Source organism: Typopeltis vanoorti, chromosome 4 (genome assembly GCF_054136105.1).
Source record: "Typopeltis vanoorti isolate ZY-2024b chromosome 4, IOZ_Tvanoo_1.0, whole genome shotgun sequence".
NCBI classification, from domain to species: Eukaryota; Metazoa; Arthropoda; class Arachnida; order Uropygi; family Thelyphonidae; genus Typopeltis; species Typopeltis vanoorti.
In genome coordinates, this window is record NC_143552.1 from 93,987,872 (window position 1) to 94,014,617 (window position 26,746).

Below are 26,746 nucleotides of genomic sequence, written 5' to 3' on the forward strand. Positions count from 1 at the left end.
TGAATGATATTTTTCATTTGTAATTTTACTAGGTGTTAAAAATATTACAATTCCAAAAACTTTTTCCCCACTCTTGTAAATGATGAAAAGAAAGGAAAACACACAAAATGCAATTAGAAAGACCTGGATGTGAGTTCAGGTATAATGAGAAGCCTTTTTGTCTCTCCACTTGAGAAAAAAGTTTGTCCTCTTGATCTACTTTTAGCATGCTGCCGCTTTGCTTTTTTTTTTTAGCAGGGTAAGTATAGAGGAGGGATCCATTTTCAATATGCTAAGCAGTCACAGATATGGAAAATTAGTAGACCCTCTCATTATGAAATAACCTAAAAATTCGCTTTCAGACTGATTAACTGCAGTATTGCATCTTATATGTATGTGTGTTTTAATTTCTGCTCGGTATTTACGTGCCGAAAAGGATTAGTATTTAAGAAAAACTTGTTTTATAATGAAATGACATCATCCTAATAGATGTGGAGGATATGGTCATTTGACCACTTGGAACCTGTAATACTTGGATTGCATATATGTTATATTGAAATTAAGACAGTAGTGATATTATTCATTCCATAAAAAAAAAAAAAAAAAAAAAAACACCTTAAATAACCTATCTTCTAGAAGTTAATTAGTTAACGTCTGATTAAAGTTAATAAGTTTAATATTATTTGTAATATAATAAGTTTAATAATAAAATAATAATTACATTTATTAAAACTTGGACTATTTTTTTATGTAGACAGGATGGAGTGTTCCGGTGGAACTAGTAATTGGTTCAGATGTTGGCATCAGCTTTCTCACAGACAGAACTGGAGAGGTATTAAATTAGGATATTTATTTGAAGTTGAAATGTTATATATAATATTTTAAAATAAAATTTATAAACAAATATTTTCTGGATACATATGGAAGTGGCAAGAATTTTCCAGCTGCAAAACAGACACATAAAATATGCATTAATAGATGTAATAAACCTAGCCTTAAGTCGCCTTGACTGCTTCGATCTTAAGAGCAACATTGACATTATCCAATGTAAGTATGCTCAATTATCACAATAGCAAACCTATCACTTAATGTGTTTTTGTTCCCAAAGGGAGTAGGCAGAGATCTTGTAGGTGTAGCTTTTGCATATTAGTAGGTGTTCGCTCTGTATTTAGTTGTCACAAATAGTTTAGCTTACAGCTGTTTGGTAATTTTCAGAATAGGAGGTGTGTGTGTGTGTGAGAGAGAGAGAGAGAGAGGGGGGGGGAATGGCAGATGACTGCTGCCACCTTATGACCTTAACAGCTACATTGTTGTCTGTCATCACAGTGCAAATTCTGTGTTCGATTTTTCTGAGATGTGGAATTAAAAACCCTACTTGCTCATGGTAGAGCTTAACTAACTTAGAAACCAGGTTTGTGGGTGGGGGGGGGGGGATGTAGAGAAAGTTCCTATAGTGGGATGATTAGAATTGAACCTGTAATAAGTCTTTCTTCTGCAGTCTAGTATTAGGTAACAGTAACATTGCTACAAGGCTGTACTGATATTGTCACTGTTAAAAACTACCAAAAATTTGATCAAAATTTGTATGACAAAATTAAAAAAGTAATTTGTTTTAAAGGTCACTAGAACATATCTACAATATAATGAACCATTCCTTTGGATTTTTGTTCCTCTCCTTACAAGTTCACTAGAGTGAGAATTGATTGAATACAACATATCCACTAATTTTTACACAAGATCTATACTTCTCCAATAAATATCCATCCGTGATCAACTTTGTTTACTTAAACCAAAAATAAATTTTTATTTTTACTTAAAATTTTTGTTTACTACATATCATCATAAAGAAGAACCAAAATGACAAAGGGACTGCTAAGAAATTTAAGAAGCGTAACAAGTTTTAAATAAACACATTTTTTCACTATATTCAAATGTCTAGCGCAGGTCAGACTTCTTTAATTTTTACTTCTTTAATAACCCAGGTGACAACAATGTTTTTATAATATTGTTAATAATACTATCATTAAAGTGGCGTCACTAAACAGTTTCTTATTTTTAACAAGAACGTGGCATACACAGAAGCATGCAACTGTAGCCACCTTTGACTTCAAAACATTTCCATTCAAAAAATAAAAATTTGTTGAGCTGAAACACTTTTTTTTTCAGTTCTTTAAAGTTTAACTTTCTGCAAATCACTTTCATGGATAGTTAATTTCATAGTTGCCAATGTACTGTTTTAAAGTATTGTTTCAGGTTTCCTTTCTTTGGTAATAACACAACATTAGAATACTACAAATTAAACAATAACATTTGTCTTTTAATCATAACAAATAATGTTGCTCTCATTCTTCATGTTAGTGATGTTTTCTTTTTGGTGTTATCCATAATGTAAAAAAAAATTTTAAGAAAATATGAATTTATTCACATAACCAACATACTCTTTGCTTTGTTAATAAGCAAATGGAAAACCCAAGTTACCATGTGTTTGCATTACCATTATGACGTCTATGAACTACAATGTGACTGGCATATGTGCACTTTGTATTTTTCATAAACGTTGAATAGTGATAGTGGAATAATATTGCATGCAATTCATATCATTATATGAGTATGAATTTTGAAACTATCGAGCAGAGTCTTTGAGCAAAATTATTTCTAAGAATGGATGTACTTTTGGTAATGTTATTAGAAGTAAGCAGCATCTTGCTTTGAATTCTACTACACAAATTTTTCACTAAGTTCATTCTTGATAACTGCTGTCTTAAGAGGAATATATAAATATATTCTTGGCAATCAACATTATGGATATCACTGGAATATGGTATATTATGATCCCCAAACAAAATTGAGATTTTTCTTTCTAGTTTTCTGTGAGCAGGTTTCTTCCAAATTATTTTTATCAGCTGGATTTCTGAGATTGTCTTAATTATGTCAATCCAGCTATACCGCATTCTTCACTGGCCTTTTTATACCATTTGTTTCTTTCAATACGAGGGTGGTCTGAAAAGTTCTCGGCCTAACAATGAAAAAACGAATTTATAATTTCAAAATTATTTTAATTTTTCAACACAATCTCCCTTAAGACTAATGCATTTATTCTAGCGATGCTCCAGCGCCATTATCCCATCCCTGTAGTTGTTCTCAGTAAGATCTGCAAAATACCCCTCTACAGTTGCAATCACCTCTTGATTCGAAGAAAAATGCTGACCAGTGAGGAAGAGATAGAAGTCAGAGGGAGCCAAATCTGAGGAATACAGTAGATGTCCCAACAATTCATAGTGCAGATCTCTTGATTTTCCCATTGCCAAAACACTTTTGTGGGCAGGTGCATTGTTCTGATGAAAGGTGATTTTTTTTTCTTCTGCAAGCTGGGTCTTTTCTCAGAAATTTTTTTGTTTAGTCTGGTTAAAAGATTGGAATAATATTCCCTGGTTATTGTTTTATCCTTTTCAAGATAATTAATAAACAAAATGCCTTTAGCATCCCAAAACACCAATGTTATGACCTTTCCGGCACTGAATAACTGGCTTCTGTCCACTGATTTCACTGCTGTTTGGATTCTGGTGTGTAATAGTGAATCCAAGTCTTATCCATAGTAATAAATCAACGCATAAAATCAGTTTTATTCTTGTTAAAATGCTCCAAGCACTGTTCGGAGATTTTCATGAGTGCATTTTTGATCTGCTGTGAGCAAGCGTGGCATCCAACTTGTGCAAAGCTTTTTCATTTGCAATTCTTCATGCAAAATATATCCTACATGTTCTTTTGAAATGCCTATAGTCTCAGCAATTTCGTGCACTTTGACTCGCTGGTCATCCAATACCATATCGTGCACTTGATTAATGATATCTGGTGTTACACTTTTTAGACATCCTTCACGTAGAACATCTTCAAGGCTGGTATGACCACGTTTGAACTTGGCAACCCATTTCTTAATTGTCGAAAATGAAGGAGAAGAGTGCCCATAAACTTTTATGAACTTTGAATGAATTTCTTTTGTCGTTAAACCTTCTTTTACAAAGAATTTTATAACCGCACGATATTCAATTTTATCCATTTCAAGGGATATAGACAACACTTTTGCTTCAGACAGCTGTATAAAGCAAACTACTTGATAGAATGACTTGCAATTTCACATGGATGCGTATGACAGATGTACCAACTTTGAAAAAAAAAATCTTGCCGATAGTGTTGCCATGTATGGTCAAGGCCGAGAACTTTTCAGACCATCCTCGTCCATGTTTTGCTGATCATCTCTCATTGCATGTTTAAAAGAATATGTATTGAGGTTGGCCATGCTTAGATATTCTTTAATATCTGTGTTAAATTCTTTTCCAATATCTTTGATACAGTCTGTTTGTTTTTGCCATTTGTTCTTTCTCCTAATTTTTCTTGTAACACTGATAACACTGATCTCCCAGATGATCCAAACAGTGTCTTGTATATTGTTAGTTTCATACTTTCACCTATTTGTATCCTGTTCTGCAAAAGATTTTTCAGCAGGCATTCCACCATATTAGAGTTAAGTTTGTTATCCAACATCATTTTCTGGTATTCATCCTGAAGAAGTGCATCAGTTATAAGTCAAACACAATATTTCATGCATTTTACCATCGACTACTTTCTTCAAATTTGGTTTTGTTATTGTGCAGCAGTCGCTGATTAGAATGTCTTTTACATTCAAATTATTTCTCATTGTATTAACATAATGTATCTAGGTCTTCCTGTAGGTCTCACTAATATTATTATGATTATTGTTAACATCTGACCTCCATGAATTCAGAGACTCATTGTGGAAAGTACATGCTATCATATAGAAAGCTCATCCAACTACCTTAAACTGATTCATTGTGTCCACATTCACAACACGCTTATACAATGCATTTCATTCACCAACCACTTTCCATGCAAAGAACCTGCTCCTCACTCCTGTGCTCACACCTTCCTTATATAGTTTTTGGGGATAGCCACTTGTTTCACCCCCTTTCTCATTCTGTGAAAAATTTCTTCCATGTCAGTCAGATAGCAACCTGTGACTAACTTATATGTCAAAATCATATCCCCCCCCCCCTTCTCCTCACGAGGCTTTGCAATTTACATTCTTTCAATCGTCTTCATATTCCACATTCTAAAGACAACTGGCCACCTTTGTGAATCTTCTCTGGACCCTTTTTTAGCATATCCTCATCACCATCAAACCATGTGACCAAATCTGTGCACAATAATCCATATGAGGCCCGATCAAAATTGTACACAATGAAATCATAATCACATCAATGTCCTCTACATCATTGCCATTATCTGATGTGACGAACATCATAACTTGTGCATTGTGGCAACTGAATTTCAGGTCCTTGTCTGTCACCACTTCCCAGATCTCTCATCTCCTCTACCTCCTTTAAAGTTTCTCCACTAAGTATATAAATTAAAGATGCCAAGAAATTATGTTCTTGGTTTAATCCTTTATCCATGTGTAAACAAACAAAGTTTACGCCTGAAGTAATTTCGGGACTGGGGAACTTGTATATAGAAGCTAATGACTTCATCACTTGACTTAGTATCTCATAATGCAAAGCACATATCCTTACGTACATGTATAATGCTATGCATTATGGGAAGAATCACTACCTGAACCAGTTTCAACCTTTATTGAGGCCTCTGATCAGTGGGAGCCAGACCCAGAAGTGATATACCAAGGTTGATGTAATGCAGAAATCATATTTCCATATATGAGTAGTCAAAATGTGTCACACCTTATTATTAAAATACTCTGGATATTAAGCCAAGTGATGTGAAGACATTAGCTTCTATGTACAAGTTGCCTGCCTGTTCCTGAAATTACTTCAGGTGCAAACTTTGTTTGCTTACATAGGATAAAGGATTAAACCAAGAATATAATTTCTTGGCGCTTCAATTTATAGTATAACCAAGTGGAAAAACTTCCAACATTCTCCACTAAGTGTTTACTGTGTATCCCATCATTGCTTTGAATTTCAAAGCCATATACTTTGTGACATTGAACTGATAGTTCCACTTACCTGCTCATCATTTGTTTATCAAATTTATTTGTTAAATCGTCATTTAACAAATGAATTTGTTAGACTATAGAACGCGAAAGATAAGAGAAATAAATATGTGGCGGCATTTCATTGCTTTAGGCAGTCGACCATTAACGATAGTTAAGTATAGAAAAGATACAAGGACAAAGCAGGGTAGTGGAAGTACGTAGTATAACAAAAGGCACAGCCGACAAGAATACAGAACATGCAACCACACCCAGTTATTACAGTGGTAATGGTGGTCTTATAACCAGACACCAAAAATCATCTACCACCTAAAAGCTGACAACCACCCATGTCACAGTGAAATTCAGGCCTTCAGCCTATTAATTGGAGAGTAGGTATGCTATCCACTTGGCAAAATAGGCTGGCAACTTGTTTTTAAATGGATAGCTTCACACATGTTTTGCTGGCTACATTATTGATTTTTTGTGTCCCTAAGATTTGCTCTCTGAGGTCTGATTCTACTCTTCAAACTGTTTTAAGTAGTATTTTTCTATAATATTTGTACCTTTGATTTTGTGGATCACATGAAAATTGTTGAAGTTAAATTATTTTGAAAACTTTCAGCATATTTTTGAGTTTGGCACTCATTTTTATCCTGTTGATTATTTCAAATAATTTGACATTAGTATTTTGAAGTAATCAATAGGATAAAAACAAGTGCCAAACTCAGAAATCTGTTATGTTAATGCTAATGACAGAAGAAAGACTCAGAAATCCAAAACAGATTTCTGAGTCTTTCTTCTGTCATTAGCATTAGTTATCCCCTTTTGTTTCCCTCCAGATTTTTCTAAATCTTTACAAGTCTGAGTTTCATTCCACATTCTGCTGTTTAGGTCTCCAACCAGAAAGTTGTTTTCTCATCTTTGTTAGTTTGTTCTTTTTAATAAATCATATATTCTTCATAATTGGTGCTAAAACATATTAGGGCACAAATAAGTTTTCTAGTCCACCTTTTAATTTAGAAATGTGCATTCATTACACTGCTTGAAACTTCCATTTAAGTCTATCTTCAAATTCAATGTTAAATGAAAATGCTATATTGCTTCCATTTTCTGTCCTAAGATCCACATGAATGGAGTTATTTAAAACTGTCTCATCTGTTTAGTTTTATTTGTTTTGATAATACCAATTATAACATGATATTTTTGTAACGCTGATAGTTTTTCTGGTTTCTCATGGTGATGTCTTATTCCATCCAGTATGATTTGTGCACAGATAGTGATGCAAGTCTAAAATTTTGTCTGTCAATTACTCTCACAATCACCAGTTGGATGTTTTTTATATTTATTTAAAAAAAAAACGAAGTCTTCTCTTGAAAATGCTAGCATTCATTGTCATGATCATTTCAATTCAGCATGGTCCATATTTTAAATAATTGGAATCTTCACTTAAAAAAACATTTTTCTGGTGTTCTATAGTGATTTAGTAATATTTGCTGAAGTGAGGACTGTTTGGTCTTTTTCTCCACTGATGAAAGCTGTGGTGAAGCAGTCAATCAATAACTGCTACATCATCATCAGTTATTGATTGACTATGTAGTGAAATAGCAATTTCTCCACATCACATAATTCAACATAACTAAAAATTAGCATGACCAATTTTCTATATTTGCTTCTATTGCTTTATCATTTGTGATTTGACCAACCCTAGATTCACACAAAATGTTGAGAGCAAAAACTTCCTTTAAAACTCATTAGAATTTGATTCATCTTATTAGTTTTTGCCTATGCTTTTTTATATTGTAACTGCAATAGAAAGATTCAACCAAGTTAATTGAATTAGCAGTATAAATTATTCGTTGTTTCAGGCAATGTTTACAAGATGGCTATACATAGATTGCTCTCTAGATAAATAGCAATGCATCTGTAGCACATAATGTGAGAAGATGACATGATTTTTATGAAGACATGTTCAAATTTCATTTAGGAAATGAGGAATTTTTATAAGGGCTTTTTCAGCTGAAAGTAGATTGCAGTCTCATACAGAAGTGGATTGGTTATTCCTACCTAAAAAGTTCAGTTTTTTACTTCTCCTTTACTCCAGACAAGCCAGCTAGAAAGCACATACTTTACAGACATAAATATACTTACCTTATGTTTGTAATAGTCTCAGCCATAATTTAAACCAGACTAAATTAATCATGAATGCTAGACAGTGGAAGTCAAAGGTACTTTATTTTATGCAGTTTGCTATGAATATTTTGATTGTAGGTACATGTGTCCCTAATAATGCAGTATCTCCAAACCAGTAAAAGATATTACATTGAAGCTCTATCAGCTGTATATCCATGTACAGTTATATTCTTGGGCCTTGCTAAATGAAAATTTGACTAAGTAAAAGTGTTTCATTGGTGAGTGTATTATATACCTTCTACCTCCATTTTTGTTTTCTAGCTTATTCATTTTAATATGATATGTAGGATACCTGTATCACCTATTTTTAATTTTTTTTTTTCAGTCGCATTATTCGTACTTTTTATTTTTATTTTTAGAACTTATGTAATATTGAGAATAAAGAGATAAAAAGAACAGCAGGCCTAACAGTATCTCATTGAATTAACACACACACCATTATATGTTAAATTTTATTGTTCTTAAAGTGTTTATTTCCTACACTTTGAAGTAACTTATAGTTTTTGTTTGTCAAAAATTACATGCTACTTCTTGAAAGTTGTAATATCAAGCTATATCTGATAAATAATAATAGGTCTCCATGTTCTGAGATCGAACACCACAAAATCAAAAATTGTATTTGGCTACTCATATTTTGCTGAATTTTCAAGCCTTTATCTCCAGACTAAACAATTTGGTACATGGATGTTAACAATTGAGTAGTAATGGAAATAATTCACAATTGTAACAGACATAAGAAAATTGTTGATTATCCCCCCCCTTCCTCCCCACTGGTTACAAAGTAAATTATAGTAGACAACAAATACATTTTTTTTTAATCCTTGAACCAAAGCATAAGAAAAAAGTTTGCACATGAAATATCTTGAAGAAATTCATTTGGTCACTCTTGTCACATTTTATGTGGTATGTTATAGTATTTGGCCTAGCACAGAGATCTACTCACCAAACTATTATTTTATAGTTTTGCTTCTTCCCTTTGGACTTTGATTTGCTAGTTTCCTGTCTCTCTCTCTTCACTCGCTGTGCCTTGGTCTATAACTGCTGACACAGTTATAGTGTGTCAGCAGTTTAAGAAAACATGACTTAAACACATGATTATATTTAATCACCACATCACATTCAAAGCACACATCAAGCTAGCAGCTCTCATCTTTTCACCTAAGAACAAATTCTGGCCTATCCTCTATCATATTCAAGAATGGATAAAGTGCCTTGCATGTCACTTGGCCTACTACACGGGGGAAGATCTGTTAAAATATATATGCCTTTGAGAACACAATACATTTGATATCATCATGAACTGATAGACCATGCTTTTGAACATCCCATCACACAAGATTAAATGGAAGAAAACTAAAGTGATACATAGAAGTCATTATAAGGAGGTGGGGGGTGTTTTTTTGGAGTAGGTAGTAACAATTTGGGGGTACGTTAATTTATCAGAAATTTGGAAGACATTCGTTATGAAATAATTATTATTATTATGTGACACCTCCAAGGTCTCATCGTGGGAGGGCACTCCACTCCACTGTACACATCTCACCATCCCCACTACTACTTAATTGTCCCACTGCACACAACTACCATCAGTACCATCTACTACCCACCACAAACAACAGTATTTTTGTCTGTAAATTGTGTGTGTTCTGACTGATTTGACTGTATGCAGGATGAAAAATCCAAGTTTCCTGGAGGAAAAAATCCTGCTACCTTCATATGAGATTGGCTAACTCACCTTCAGTTCAAAAGTTCATATGAAGATTCCTCTTGTCATGATTGATGAGAATTGAACTGAGGTCTTTTCCATTCAAAGGGTGCAATGTTCTGTTTATCAAATCTTTTATAAATTAATGATTTTACCACCAGCTCTTAAGAAATAATGAAGCAATCCCCCAGATTTTTGTCTGTAAATTGTGTGTGTTCTGACTGATTTGACTGTATGCAGGATGAAAAATCCAAGTTTCCTGGAGGAAAAAATCCTGCTACCTTCATATGAGATTGGCTAACTCACCTTCAGTTCAAAAGTTCATATGAAGATTCCTCTTGTCATGATTGATGAGAATTGAACTGAGGTCTTTTCCATTCAAAGGGTGCAATGTTCTGTTTATCAAATCTTTTATAAATTAATGATTTTACCACCAGCTCTTAAGAAATAATGAAGCAATCCCCCAGATTTCATGTATGGCTGCATTAATTTACCAAAAATTTGGAACCAGTCATTAAAAGACTAATTCCAAAATCTGTAAACATTTGTAAATTTTTTTTATACATTATTAGGGAACAACAGAATAGAATATAGCTCTCGTGTCTCTTAGAATTTATTTTTTTTCTCATCAGTACAGCTTGATTGTTACTCCTGTTGTATTACAACCAGAGTTCAAGATCGATACTATCAACATAACCCTGAATGGCAAACAAATGGAGCTAGCTGAGGAATTAGATGAGTACCAGATCAACATAAAGGGGTGACTGAAACAAAAAAGACAAAAACTAGTGAGATGTTTCTGAGCAATAAATAAACAATGTTATATTCAGGAAATGATAATCAAGGAAAAGAAAGAGTAACCATAGTATTCAATACTAAATACAAGGCTAATATTCTTGAATGGCAGGCAATCTCAAGTAGAGTGATGTGGGCAAATATCAGAATGAGGAACTGGAAATTTGTGCCTAATGTCCCACAGAAGGTTCTACTAAGGTAGAAGAGGAGGAATTTTTTGAGGCTTCAGAGAAAGCAATTGACAATGAAAAATGAAAAGTTGGTCCTTGTTGCGGATCTGAGTAGCAGAGTAGGAAATGATTGTCAGACATACAAAAATATTTTGGGGAAATTTGGAGAAAAGAGCAAAGCTAATAATAATGGTAAATACTTATTGGATTTCTGCTCAGGACATGGACTGGTTATTACTAACACCATGTTCCAACATAAAAATGTACAGAAATTCACATGGAGAGAAGAGGCAAGGAATAAGAAATGTCTCATTGACTATGTTATTGTTAATAGTGATGTTTTCTCTCTGGTGCAGAACACTGGAGTGTACAGAGAATTTGAAATTGGAAGTGATCACTTTAGTCTTGAGCAGAATAAAATTGAATTTCATATTGAAAAGAAGAACGTGTAAGAAAGTTTTAAAGTGAATAAAAATTGAGCAGCTCTCAGACGGAACTGTAGACTAAAATGCACAAAGATTATTGAAGAAAAAATGAAAGAGTTTGTGAACAGGAACCAAACCTTGGAGATTCAGTGCGAACCCTGAAGAAAACACTGATTGATTCTGCCATGAGAAGGTGCTAAGAGAGAGAGAGAAGTCTTCAAAACACTACAGTTGTTATGGTGTCAATGTGACATTATATCAAGCGATACTTAGTCTTTGAGTTGTAAGTCAGCAGTTAGAATTGAAGGAAGTATAGAAAGATGGATTAATGTTAAATCTGGTGTCAGACAAGGATGTACATTATCCCCTCTGTTATTCATTATCTATATGGATCACATTATGAAGGAAAGTGGTATTAAACCTGATATCAAAATTGGAGATGTTAATGTCAGCTCTTTGCTTTATGCGGATGATGTTATACTTCTAAATAAATCTACTACAAGTCTGCAAGATTCCTTGACTAAATTGAATAACCGTTGTAATAGATATGGTCAGCAATAACAAGATGATGAAAATAAGCAGCAGCATTGAAAATATCAACTGCATTGTGAAAGGAGAGCCCATAGAACATGAAACATTTCAGCTACTTAGGCACAATTTTTAGTGAAGATGGTAAATTAAATATGGAAATAGACAACGGAATCAACAAAGCTGGTATGGTAGGAAGTCAACTGAATAAATTTATATGGAATAAGAGAGAAACTAGCAAAACACTAAATTAGCTGTATACAAACCATGTTCAAACTAATTTTAACTTATGGATCTGACAGCTGGGTCAGAAGTAAAACACTTGACCAAAGACTAGAGACCGCAGATATGAGAGTCCTGAGAAAGATTAGGGGCATGAACAGATGACATCAATATCATATTAAAAACGAGGATATTAGGAAAGAACTTGACATTGTCAGCATCCAGGAATGTGTTACTAGAGCTAATCTCAGGAGGTATAGTCACTTGAACAGAATGGGCAAGGAAAGATTAGCAAAGCAAGTGTTCTCTGCCTTGTCAGGAAAAAGACCTAGAGGAAGACCAAGATATAGGTGGATTGATGCAGTAAAAACTGTCTTAGAAGATAGAAATATAAGATCTGATAATGTTGGAGTCTTGACAGGTAACAGACTGATTTGGAGGAAAATTGTAGATAGGAAGTTAGTAATGATGTAAATTTTTCATCTAGTACTATCATATCCTGTACACCCTTGTGAGAGTATATGGCAGGAATTTGATGATTGATGTATTATGACAAGTAAAGAGAGAGAGGGAGAGTTGCTAACTTAATATTTCAAAATATAGCAGCCAAATATTTATTTTATTCTTGTACTGTTATTTAATGCCACTGAACTTAAGGTGAATAATTACCAATATCTAAGGCCTAAGACCTTTGATTTCCCAGTTTTCTTGTCATCTGCTGATGTTTAAAAAACTTGTAGTGAAATATCCATATTTCTATTTCATTAACTTTAATTAATGAAATTTAGGTATTAACATTATGGTATATGTTTAGAATACTGCAATTTTTCTATTCTTACTCCTAAAGATCTATAATCCAGTGGCATAATGAGTTTATTCCACATGCTTATTGAGAAATGATTTTATTGTGTCAATATCAATCTATATATGCTTAGGACCTTTAGGTGGGTTTACCACCCACTCATAACTGTTTTAATGTATAACACATCGATATGGATGGATATCAGATAATCCAGAAGTCTTGCTCTGTAGACTAAACATACTACTTTTTCAGTTTGGCTTTAATTTTTCAGGAAATGACAATGTATACTAGAATATTAATTAAAAAACTTTATCAATACTTTCCTATTCATTTTTTATTTCCTTTAGTTCTTTCCTTTAGTTCCTGTATTTCAGCAATGTTACATTGCCATCTTCTGTGAACACAAACTATGATATGTGAATGCAGACACTAATACTGAGCAAATGAGGCTGAAGAAGGCAACTGAAGTCAGCCCTAGAGTCATAAAGGTGTCCCCCCTAGCTGGCTAAATTGGGTTGTCTTGGCTGTTGGGGCTGATATTCTTAGGATGCATGCTTTCCAAATTTGGGGCAGTTCATGCACCCAAATTTGTTGACTTTTGGGAAGTTTGTTGGAGCTGAGGCTGATTCCAGGAATAATCTCTCATACTTGTATTTGCTGTGGTGTAGTAAAGTGGCTTTCTTCCACTATATTAAAATACGATGTTGGCACATTAAAAAATGTGAAAGTCTAAAAAAGAACTCTGCCTCCGAACCTCAACTACCTCTCAACATGGTAATAAACCTGTCTTCCCTTACCCTGAAGCACACAGCGCACTCACATGTGACCGAAACTTCACCTCAACACCTGAAAAAATACCTTCTGAAGAAATAATGATACAGGTAGAATGTGGTAATCTGCAACCTTCCCAACCATATTGCCAACAATATCAGACTGGATGTAGCTGGTGTTCTTACCAAAGCTAAACCACCAAAAGCCAACCTATCAAAAGAATTAAAAGCTCTACAAGAAATGAAAAACAACAACAAAATAATAATTACCATAGCAGATAAAGGAAATGCCACTGTGGTTCTCAACCAAACTTACTACACAGGTAAGATTACCTCTTTATTATTAGATCGGTCTATCTCCCTCCCTATAGAATATGATCCCACCAGCTTCCAAATTAGAACACTCCAAAGGCTCTTTAGGAAGGTTACTTCTTGCCTGTGGAAACAATTAGCAGACTAAAACCTTTCAACTCTAGGCCCACTGAATATATGAACTACCAAAAGTCCATTAGCAGAATGTGCCATTACCCCATTGTGGATGGCATTGATTCCCCCCACATACAAATTAGCCAGTGCTCACACATTATACTGGCAACATACCTTCACACACACAAAAAGCTCAGCCCACTGTAAAGCCAATATAGAAAACCTCTCACTCCAACTGGCATAATGGTCAGTTTTGATATCTTATCCTTATTCACATATGTCTCACCCAAAGATAGCTTACATCTCATCCAAGCTAAATTTCCTCCTGATATCTCAGCCCTATTTCAGTTCACCATGAACTCAGGCTATTTCATTTGGCAAGGAAAATTCTACAAAGAGATAGAGGGGATAGCCATGGGTTCTCCACCCCTGTCCAACTTCTTTATGGAGACCTTTGAAGAAAAAGCCTTAAACTCAGTCCTACAAAACCCCACTACGCTACGCTATGGATGATGTGTTCACTATTTGGCCACATGGCTTGGATACGCTCCACAACTTCTTAACACACTTAAATAATCAATACCCCAGAATCCAGTTCCCCTTGAAAAAGGAAAACAACAACAATATCCCTTTCCTAGACACTCTGATTACACACCAGCCTGAAGGATCCCTGCCTTTCTGTATTTACAGAAAACCAAACCATACAGGTAGATATATTCACCAGCAATCACCCCCACAACAATATGGGATTATAAAAACCCTATATAACAGGGCTAAATTAATCAGTTCAGATAGCAATGCCCTAACTACTGAACTTAACCATATCCTAAACACCTTCTTAGCCAGTGGCTACCCCCAAAAAATCTAGAAAATATTAAAACCAGTTAACCGCAACCTCCCCCACCCTTCACAACAGAGATTAAGCTAAATCTATCGCCATTCCTTTTATCCAGGGTATGTCTGAAAAGCTAACAGAAATTCTAAAAAAATAAGACCTGACTACCTGTTACAAACCATATAAGAAATTGACATTCTTTATCCGCTCCACCAAAGACCAGCCACTTCCCCTAGACCTACCTGGAGTATATCAGATCCCTTGCAGTTGTAAACTGTCCTGCTATGGCCAAACAGGCAGGACAGCTAATATCAGGATATCCGAACACAGACTACATCCGATCTCACCAATGCAGCCACTCAGGACTTGCTGACCATGCACTAGATACCTACCACAGAATACGGTGGAAGAAAGCCACTTTACTACACCACAGCAAATATTAATATGAGAGATTATTTCTGGAATCAGCCTTAGCTCTAAAAAACTTCCCAAAACAAATTTGGATGCATGAGACTTCCCCAAATTTGAGAAGTGTGCATCCTAAGAACATCATCCCAACAGCCAAGACAACCCAATTTAGCCTGCTAGGGAACACCTTGAGGACTCTAGGACCAACTTCAGTTGGTCCTAGAGTCCTCAAGGTAGGGTGTATCCAAGGAAGGTGTTTAGGATATGGTGGACTCGAGGTAGAGTCCTTTAGCCTCATTTGCTTAGTTTTAGTGCCTGCGTGCACATATCATAGTTTGTGTTCCCAGAAGATGGCAATGTAACATTGCCGAAATATAGGAAGGTATTGATTAAAGTTTTTAATTAATATTCTATTATATGTTGTCATCTGTAGATCAAACATAGTACTTTTTTTTTTTTAAATTTTTTTCTTTCAAGCCATTCTGGCATCTAGTAAACAGGATAGTAGTCTCTTTCTGGATAGTGAAAGCCATGTCATGGATATGAATGGTGAATGTCATATCAATATAACAGTTGTAAATGTTGATACATAAAGATGTATAAACATTTACAACTTTACAAAAATTTACATTTACAAAAAGATGGTGGGATTCTCACCATCCAAAGCAGTATTATTAAATACCAGGTAATGCTGCAGGTGTCATTCAGTTTTCTGACGTTATACTATCTGAATACGTTGTCTTTTAATGATGCCAAAAAATTGTCATCCATAGGAGATACTGATGGATTAATAAAATAAGAGCTATTTAAATCAAGGGGATATTAAATCCCACATTGTTTTAAAACCGAATAAGAAACTCTAAGATTGGAATCCGAGAGTTTCATGCCGAATATAGTATAGTAAACTATAAAAGTATCGGCGACTACTAGCTTAAGCTAATGCACATGGTCCAAGTACGTAGTACAAACTCGGGCTCGTGGCAAAGTTCTGATCGCTATTCGTGGTATTTTCCATAATGTAAAACACATTTCCTAGGAAATGTTTGCTGTTATACAGCAAGGGGATTTAAGGGGATTTAATATCCCCTTAATTTAAATAATGTTTATATCGCCGAAATGAAGCCAATTGGCTCTTTATATTTAAGTAAGAGCTATTTATTCATTTATATCTTGTTCATTAGGAATGTGAAGATACCAATAGGTTTTTATCAGTCTACAGCCAGAAGATTATTGAGAGAAATGAGAAGTATTGTCAGTGTTCCCTTCTGATTCTGACAGCCTGCACTGAACATGAACTTAGTCCATGGATGAGCTTTTGTTTCCTTACTGCATATCTAGAAATTGCTAAGTAGGAAGGAATGTTTCCTATGAAAGTGATAATTTACTGTAGGATGTAATTATTAAATCTTATATATTAATCTGTTATCGAAATATATTTAAACACGATGTGAAGATTTCGAAATCTAATATTTTTGTAGGCTTAATGAATGAAGATTACCTCGGTACTTGTCATTTTATGAAGTCTGTCTCCAGAATTATTAATTGTAATTGTTAATATTCAAATTAATCTTAATAGTAGTTGAGCTCAAATTCATACAGGATATTAATTTGAGCTCAACTACTATTAAGATTAATTTGAATATTAACAATTACAATTAATAATTCTCTGTTCATTCCTTTGACATATTCAGCAATCCAACTATACAATAAGTTCTTGCATCTCAAAGTCTCTAAATTTTAAAATTAAAAAATTGTAGTTTATCCACTATATGGCTATTGTATCGGTTTACAGTCTATCATGGGTTACATTATTATTAAAATATTATGACATTTGATACTCAGATCATGTGGAATGTTTTCAGCATTTTTTTCTCCATCGGAGTTTTTCTAGTCTGGTGTGTGAAAGATCATTTAATATTGATTATCTGGTTTCTGAATGTGGGAATATTTATGCAACTAAAATTGCCTATATATATGCAACTTAAACTGAGAAACATGTTATATTGCTCTGTTATGCTAAGAAAGCCCTTTATTTACTATTTGCTATTTTATAAGCTTGAAATTTCTTTAAAATCCTAGAACCTTTATTTCTTGTTTTTCGTTATGATTTTCCGAAATAAAGAAATCTTTATTTCTTTATTTCGTTATGATTTTCCCATTTCTTCATGATGCAAGAATTGATTCTTGTTATATGTTTTTCTTTAAATATTCTTACAGCCCACTCATATGGCAAATTTTCAGCAAGTACAAAATATTCATGCCATGCAAAACGATCATGATTCTAGTTCAGGATGTAAAGCTGTGTTACAGTTAAAGATTGCAGGAGCTTCTGAGGTATTGTTTTTCATTTCTAATTATTTTAGAAGTTTGCTTTTTTTCATGTTAAGTTGCTAATAATGTTACTTATGCTTGAATCACTTGCTGTTTTTCAGATGCTAACAATTTCATGTCCATCATTGACTGTTGCTGAGAGTTTGGCTGACTTGATTGATGGATATTGCAAGTTGACTCATGGAACAAAGGTTTCTTTTTGGAACAGAAAAGGTAAGTAGTATAAAAAAAACAAAAATGAAAAGATTAATTGCAAATAGATTTCAACTTTCCTTTAAGCATTATGATCATAGGAGGGAATGTTTTTAAGAGGCCATTATTTTTATATTCCCCCCCCCCACCCCCCACACACACACCAAACACAAGCATATCAGTAGATATGCTTGTGTCATGTAGCACATGTAGGAGTTAAACATGTTCCATTTAACTGCTATTCTGCTATTTACTCTATAGTTTGGAGGTCAGCATATTTTCAAACAGGGAAAATAAATCTTTATTTTTGAATTGCTGTCCTGTCCTGTTACCCTCAACTTATGTGTAACAAATCATTTACAATCAATTGTGCATAATCTTGGAAGCCTCTAATCTAAATCAGAGCTTCTTAAACTGTGGGTCACGTAACCAAATGTGGGGGTCGTGAAAAATTTGGCAACAGTAAAAGGTTTCTGAACATGCAATGACCAAAAATTAATTCAGATTCGAGGCTATTGTTTGTAATTCTTTATGTAAATGGTAAAATTACATGTATACCAAAGAATGTTTTAAAATAAATTTATGATTTATTATCAGTAAATGTTTGATTTGTATACCCATTTTATATACTTATACACCTAGGGGGTGCAGAAAAATTTCTTGGTGAAAAGGGGGTCATGAGTGGAAAAAGTTTAAGAAGCGCTAATCTAAATAATAATACAGTAAAACCTCAATATAACGGACTAATTCGGGCGAGGGAGTGTCCGTTATATAATAAAGTAGATTTTCTGAATGCATATGTTAAAAAATTTGAGAAATTAGCTAATTTACATGTTTTTACTTACGTATAAGTACTGTATCTATGAAAGTTTAATTTCACAGAAAAGTTTTCTATATGTATTATTGCTTATAACCTCACCATGGTTTTGAGACTCTAAAAAAACAAGTCTGCAATCTATATTGAAATAAATAAACATGTTTCCAAAAATAAGCTTTAATTATATTTAAATAAACAATGTTCTTTAAATAACAGTGTGTTAATTTTCACTTGGGACACACGGACAGAAATTTTGCGTTAAATCTGAAGTCCGTAAAATTGAGGGTTTACTGTACTGTTATGAATTCTGACATAGTGATGCAATGTAAGATATTGCGTATATGGACCACTTTAAATGGATGTTATGAGAAGTTACCATAACATCTGTCTACAGTTTACTTTGTAACTAATGCTGAAAAACTTTCAGATCATTCTTTCACTTATCCCCTTCAATCTTGAATTGTTTTTCGGTTGACTATTAATTCAGTCAGATTTCTTGATGAGAGCACTCTTTCTCATTTGGCTAATTGTCAACATGCAAACCAGAAACATGATAAGTTTATTATTAGATGCAAATGTAAGTTTCTGTGGTTTATTAGTTCTGTGGGGAGTTTTCAGTATTGAGACCCCATTATTATGTAATTAAAGAGTTTAATAAAAATAAGCAATTAAAACCTGACAAGTTTCGTAAGTCGTACAACTTACATCATCGTGGTACTTATACCTAAAAGTTTTACACACAAAAGCCTTTAACAGTTAATTACACATTAGATGTTTTTGATAACTTCACAACTGTAGCATATAATTGAATACAAATTCATTACTGTATGTATATTGGAACATTGCTAGTTGTTGCTATCACATTCTATGGTATCACATGTATTATATCCTAGGTCTGTGATGTACTTGATGTAAAATTAAGCCTTGATTTTTATTGCATCGTCTAGAAATCCTAAACATTTGCTAGGCTTCTTTAAATTTTCTTGTAAAATAGTTACAATCAATATATAACATTTTTGTTTGTTGCCAAAGTATTTGATGGCCAGTAGTGGTTGTGTGGAATGCTAGGCCTGATTTATGTTCTCTCTTTTTACAACATCTTTTATGTGTTCAGACATGTGGATCTCTCCTGCCCTTCCTGTCTGCACTACATAATAAATGCCACAAGAGCAATTATTATTGACACCTGGTTTTTTTCATTGGTGGATGTAGGAATCTTGATATTTTTTGTAAAGGTAAAAAAGCTTATACGTTGTACTCACGGAGCAACATCTGATCTAAGGACATTGACAGAATAACATTCAACAATGCTGCAGCAGTTGCAAATAAAAATAAATATAATTTGATAAGAAAGTTCAACTTGCTTCAACAAGAAAAACATCTAGATCGGTCTGAAGTTGTCATCAATCTTTCTTCCAAAGTCCTGTCTAAAAAAGAAAAAGCTCTTGTAATGAGAGGTTTTAATTTTTCCTTATCTCCACAGAACATTCCAAAAGTAGACATTATAGCGCAAATTGAAAAATGAATTCACAATCTTCCTAGAGATCTGGCAGATCTCATCTGCATACAAACTTCAGCCTTATTGCTAAAATGTAAATTACCATGTAGAAATTTGCAAAAATCAGAATTAAGATGAGATAAAAAACATAGTAATAGTTACAGTAGACAAAGGAAAAAGCAGTGGTTATTAATTCAGATGAATATGAGAAAAATGAACTGCCTATTAGAAGATTCCAATACCTATTCATCCTTAGACAGGGATCCCACATGGCACACACATAATAAGGCCAATGACTTGGTCAAAAAAAGTTATCTAATTGGCCAGAAGAATTAAAAAAAATCTTTATCATCAAAACTTCCATTAGTCCCAAGAATTTGTGACACTCCAAAAATACACTAAAAGGATATTCCCTTACGGCCAATTGTAGATGGGCGAGATTCTCCAACCTCAAACTTAGCAAAATATCTGTCAAACCTGATATCACCACACACAGAAAAAACAGAATCATTTGTGAAAAATAGTTTACATTTTATTGAAAAAGTAAAGGATATAGATATAGAACTTTTAGACAGACATCTTAGCAATTTTAGATGTAGTCAGTCCTTCACCAATGTACCCAGAAATGATACAGTGGTTCTACTTGTAAATCTTTTCCCACAGGACACTGTAGGACTATTTAAATACTTCATGGGAAAACACTTTTTTTTTTTCATATTTCAAGACAAATATTGGGAACAAAAAGGACTTGCCATGGGTCATTCCCCCCCCCCCCCTTTTCTCCAGCCTTAGCCAACCTGTTTGTGGAAAATTTTGAAACTAATACATTAAAAAAAACTACCAGAAGAAACCAAAAATTTGTCTACGTTACATCGATGATATTTTTGTCATTTGGTTGGGAATGGTGGATCCCAGTGTAAAATTCACTCTTGAACTAGAACAATACAAAAAATTACCATTTCTTGATATCCTTGTCAAAGTAAATGACAGGAAAAAGGTTATCCTTTCTTGTATACAGAAAGTCTACCACAACGGGAAGATTTTTTAAATGCCACTTCACACCACAATCCATTGCAAAAGATAAGCATAATTAAAACTCTAAGAGAAAGGGCATACAATATATCAAACACGTCAGTTAAAAGGAATGAAGAACTGCACTATCTCAGAAAGAACCTCATACTTAATGGCTTTGAACCCAAGATGATCAGAAAAATTCTTAATATATCTCCTGCAATTCCCTTATTTAAACAAGATTTTAAGAATGCAATCACGTTGCCTTACATCAAGAATGATAACTAATATTTAAGGAATTGACAGCGCATACTAGAAATATAGATTAAATAAACTTTAATATATACTTTCCAATATTTCGGCGAACGTCACGTTGCCATCTTCTTGGGAACTTACTACAAAGACACGTGCACACAAGTACTAATAACAGCAAATGAGACTGAAGCTAGCGTTTTCCTAAAGTCCTGATGGTTCCCCCTGGCGGGCTATATTGGTAGTTCTTGGCCTTTGGGCTGAAGTTCTTCTGATAAAAGTTTCCCAAATTTGGGGCAGTCTCATGCATCCAAATTTGTTGAGGTTTGGCATGTTCCTAAGGGCCGAGGCTGATTCCATGAATAGTCTTTCATACTTGAACTTGCTGCGGTGTATTACTGTGGCTTTCTTCCATCTTATTCTGTGGCGAGTATCCAGAGCGTGGTCTGCAAGCCCAGAGTGGCTGTACTGGTGAAATTGGAAAGTATATATTAAAGTTTATTTAATCTATATTTCTAGTATACGCTGTCAATTCCTTAAATATTAGTTATCATGTTTAACCAGCGTATAAGCCTCTCAACAAGAATTACATCAAGAATGTCACGAACAAAGTGGCTGCTTTGCTCTGCAAGTACAATGTAAAAGTGACTTTTTTTTTTTACCTTTACAAAAAAATATCAAGATTCCTACTTCCACATCACCCCATGAAAAAACCAGGCATCTATGAGATTCATTGCTCTTGTGGCATTTGTTATGTAGGCCAGACAGGAAGGTCGGAAGAGATCCGCATGTCTGAACACACAAAAGATGTCAAAAAAAAAAAGAGAGAGCATAAATCAGGTTTGGCATTCCACACAACTACTACTGGCCATCAAGTACCTTGGCAACAAACAAAAATGTTATATATCGATCGAATGGTTTTACAAGAAAATTTAAAGAAGCCCTGCAAATGCTTAGGATCCCTACACAATGCAATAAAAATTAAGGCTTAATTTTATATAAAGTATGGTCTGCTTTCATCAAAAATTTAACTGCCATGGCCCTAGGATATAACACACGTGCTACCACTAGCAATTTTCCAATATGCATACAGTAACGAATTTACCACTTGTATTCTGGCTTATCAATTATATGTTACAGTTGTGAAGTTATCAAAAACATCTAATGTGTAATTAATAGCTAATAGGCTTTTGTTGTGTAAAACTTTTACCCACCACTATTCCTGATGATGTAAGTCGTACGACTTACGAAACTTGTCAGGTTTTAATTGATTATTTTTATTAAACTCTTTAATTACATAATAATGTGGTCTCAATACCAAAAACTTCCCAACAGTTTATTATTAACTCTTTAAGCTCTTATTTTCTGCAGAGTATTTGGTAGATTAGATAACTTCTTTCATGAGACTGCTGCTTGCTTATTGGAAGCAGTTTTATGTCTGTTCTTTAGAACAGGATTTCCAGATATCATCCTTTATCTACTTTTAAAATTCTAACCATGAAAGGTTATTATAGGTTAGCAACCTTTTTTTTTTTTTTTAATCATGAATTAATGTCATGGATAGCTTTGTTAGCTCAGTGGTTATTTCTTGCAAAGAACTCATTACATACCACTTTCACATTCAATAATACCTATATCAACAGACACGTTTTTTGATTTTTCTGCTCGAAATAACTTACCTTTATTATTACTTGACAAAAAATGTTACACATGTTCACACATGTTGGTGAAGGTAAAGGATTAAAATGCTGGGAGTGCTCTTGTTAGAATAATTTTATTTAGATTAAATAAACATTGCTATGTTTCAAAGTCAGTTATTTGGCATCAGAATGGATAACAAGAAAATGTGTGTGTGCGCGCATTGGAGGGGGGGGGGGAACACATTAAAAAATAACTATAGAAAATAGTTTATTTTTGATGAGAACTAATTTTGTGTGATGCATCTAACATGTTTATCATATGCCCTCATATTATTTATTTAGAAATATATCAAAGAGACCCTCACTAGACTCTGAAAACACCAAAAAAGATTTTTTTTTTTTTTTTCCCTGCCCCTAGGTAATGGATTTAAATCAATTTATTTTCTAACTAAGGCATTTAAATCAATGACTGATCCTTGGATATTTTGCGAAAACATGAACAGCAAGACTTCTTTTGTTTATAGACATTATTACAGTCTGCACTTGTGATGAATTCCCATACTTCACCCAAGAATCACAAAGAAACAAAGTTCTTATATTGGAAATCTGTGGCATGTGGCAATTTCTCTGTATACAACAGTTTATAAAAAATCTTTCTTGGATAACTTCAGAATGAATTTGTTGTAGAGAGTTTCAAGCCTTTTCTTTTCTTCAACATTTATTTATAAGGTACAGACAGTTCTATTTTTTCTTTAGTGTAAGGGGAAGATGTATATATATAATATATCCCACCTATAAAAGGTTATGGACCAGTAACAATAGTACAGTGACCATGAGCCAAAGCCAAGGGTCACAACTCCTCATATCATAGAGGTAATTTGAATGAATAGTTATGATATTCAGAGATTCAGTCTTAGTCCTATTAGGAATAATTCTATTCTGTATAACTAAAAACAACTTTTTACCACTTTCTTAACTTCAAAATTCTTGTACATGTGAGAGTGCAGTGTCATGCAAGATGCAGATGAACTTATAGATTTTTAATATTTTTGTGGATAAACTGTTTAAAGCTTACTAATTCTTAATAAAGACTGATGTATCATTTAACCTATAGATAATAAATGTAAGATTAAATGATAAATATTTTGTTAACCTAAAAACTCTAAAAATTAAATCTGCCATTTATATGCAACCTTCAAAACAACACTTCAGTTAACTGACTTTTGAATATCAACTGACTTCTGGTACAGCCAGTGTCATATAATTATACTTCAATTAAACGTCTCTTCAGTTATCTGAACAACTTACCTTTCCAATGTAGATTATCAAAAGGGACATGTTGCACTTCAGTTAACTGGCCAGATAAATAGTAATTTGTTTCTTCGTTCCATCTTTATTTAACTAGATCAGATTGTGGCTTCTTCCCTCTACTTTTCATTTTGTTCACAAGTTCATGGAGGTCTACCTCCAAAATATAAGGATTATATGCATGTACATGAAGTACATAAATTGTATCTTGAAGATCATGATATTCAAACCTTATAGAATTAAGTAGAGAAAAATTTTGCTAAATCAGAATGGCTTCCAGTTTAAAAGACTAAAGAATCATATAAAGCACTCACTTTCTTAACCTGAAGAGAAGCAATTACAACCATTCTGATTCTTGGAGAGTATTTCTCAGATTTTGTGTCAACTCATCACTTTAAAAAAAAAAAAGATTTTTTTTTTCCATTTTTTAAAAATTTAATAATTGGTTTTAATGTTCCTTTTACATTAACAATCATATTGTTGCATTGTCCATACTTATAACTATTGTTTTGACTATTTTCAGATGAAAACTTCTCGAAATATAGGTACGTATGTTGAAAATAATTAATATTTTAATTTAAACACATTATTTTGTGATTTCAATTAAAGATAATGGAAGTCATTTAAGCAATTTTAGTTACTTTAGTAAGTTACTAAAAGTTACAAAATTACTTTAGTAAGTAATTTTCACTTTACAATCTTCAATTTTCCTTGCATTTCCTCTTTTTGAACAATGCTACGTTTTAACCCTTTATTTTGAAATTCTGCATTTGAAAGTCAGTACTGCGAAGCAATATCTATGTCTGTCTGCATTATTTTTGTCTTTCCTATATTCTGTTTCTTTCTCTCTCTTTAGGAAACTGATATATACCTTGACATGTAAAGAGGTCTTTTTTTTATTGCAGTTTTACGTTTAATTTTTTTTTTTTTTTGATTAATCTCTATTACTTGATAATCATCACAATCAATTTCCAGATATGTACCCTCAAGGGGTGCTCAGGTTACTATGACAGCACTACACAATTAAGCTTACATTATTATTAATCTCCTATCACCAATTTTCCTTCAAATCAACTATTACTTGCGAGCACTTTAATATTGTCATATCTAACATTTCATATGGCACTTCCCACCAAATTAATCCATCTAGACCAGTGTCTCCAAACTTTTTGCCATGAGGGCCACATTGGGTACTTCCGCACTGTTCAGCGGGCCGTAGTAATAACAAACTCTAGAACTAGATATATGAGTTTTATTGAAAGCAGATAAAAACTGATTACAGAGTATGTGAGATTAAATTATCATATATTAATGACGATGAACACTATCAGCAAATTCTCATATTTTTATCACAAATTATAATAAAACCATTAATGTGAATGATGTAACTATGTTTGTGTTTCTAAAATCTTATTAAACTCGGGTTCAAATTTTGAAATGATAATTACAAGTAGCAATTTCAAATGTTCATCAGATAAATTTGCCCTGTATTTTGACTTGATATATTTCATTCGGGAAAAGGTTTGTTCGCAAAGATATGTTGTCCCAAAAATAGAGATAAATTTATAAGCAAATTTCTTCAAATATGTGGAACTGCTCACAGTTCAAAAATTTATAAAAATCAATCAAGTTTCCTTCCTTGTATTTATCTTTAATATGCTCATTTGCCTGAAGTTCAATAATTTCCATTTGAAGTTCACTTGGGACATCAGTAACAACATAGTCAAATGGATTTTGAAACAATCTTATTTCCCTAGCATTGGCGTTCAAATCACCAAATCGCTTCTGACATTGTTCTTTAAGATCTGAAATAACTAAATTTGCGAACAAGAAAGAAAATTCTGCCTCGCCCTTTTAATTATAATTTGTAATTTTTACAAAAAAATTTGTAGAAATTATCAAAAAAATTCTTATCACGACAATTTCTACATGCAAACTGATACTTTTTTTTTTTTTTTTTTTGAAATAGCTGAATTCATTTTTTTACGTTTAAATGTTTCCCGATTTTTTAAAAATTTAAATTTGTTTAAATTTTTTCTAGTTGTTAGTTTTTTTAACTGAATATACACCGACAATTTACATGTAACTCTTTTTTAGTTTCGTATAACTTCGAGTTTTTTGTCATTGAATACAGATCAGGAAATTTTGTTTCTATTTCAATTTTTGCTCGTTAGTTCATTTTAACCATGTTTTTACCGACTTTTTTCATTCATCATCATCGTCAAACTCCTGACATGTACCCTCAAGGGGTGTACAGGATATGATAGTACTACATGAAAAATTTACATCATTACTAACTTCCTATCTACAATTTTCGTCTAAGGCACTTTGTACCATATCATTCCACCTATATATCTTGGTCTTCCTCTGAGTCGTTTTCCTGCCAACCTGGCAGAGAACACTTGTATTGCTAATCTTTCCTTGCCCATTCTGTT

General features: G+C 33.3%; 1 protein-coding gene across 5 annotated transcripts in view; it reads left to right on the forward strand.

Moving 5' to 3' along the window:
• Positions 1 to 26,746, forward strand: part of LOC150107502 (focal adhesion kinase 1-like) — a 496,861-nt gene that overhangs the window by 192,743 nt on the left and 277,372 nt on the right. For all 5 annotated transcript variants that reach the window (XM_090391922.1, XM_090391925.1, XM_090391923.1 and 2 more), the window contains 4 exons: positions 734 to 811; positions 17,480 to 17,596; positions 17,695 to 17,806; positions 24,835 to 24,856. In XM_090391922.1, the coding sequence (XP_090248048.1) occupies positions 734 to 811; positions 17,480 to 17,596; positions 17,695 to 17,806; positions 24,835 to 24,856 (329 nt within the window). The remainder of the gene's footprint in view (positions 1 to 733; positions 812 to 17,479; positions 17,597 to 17,694; positions 17,807 to 24,834; positions 24,857 to 26,746) is intronic.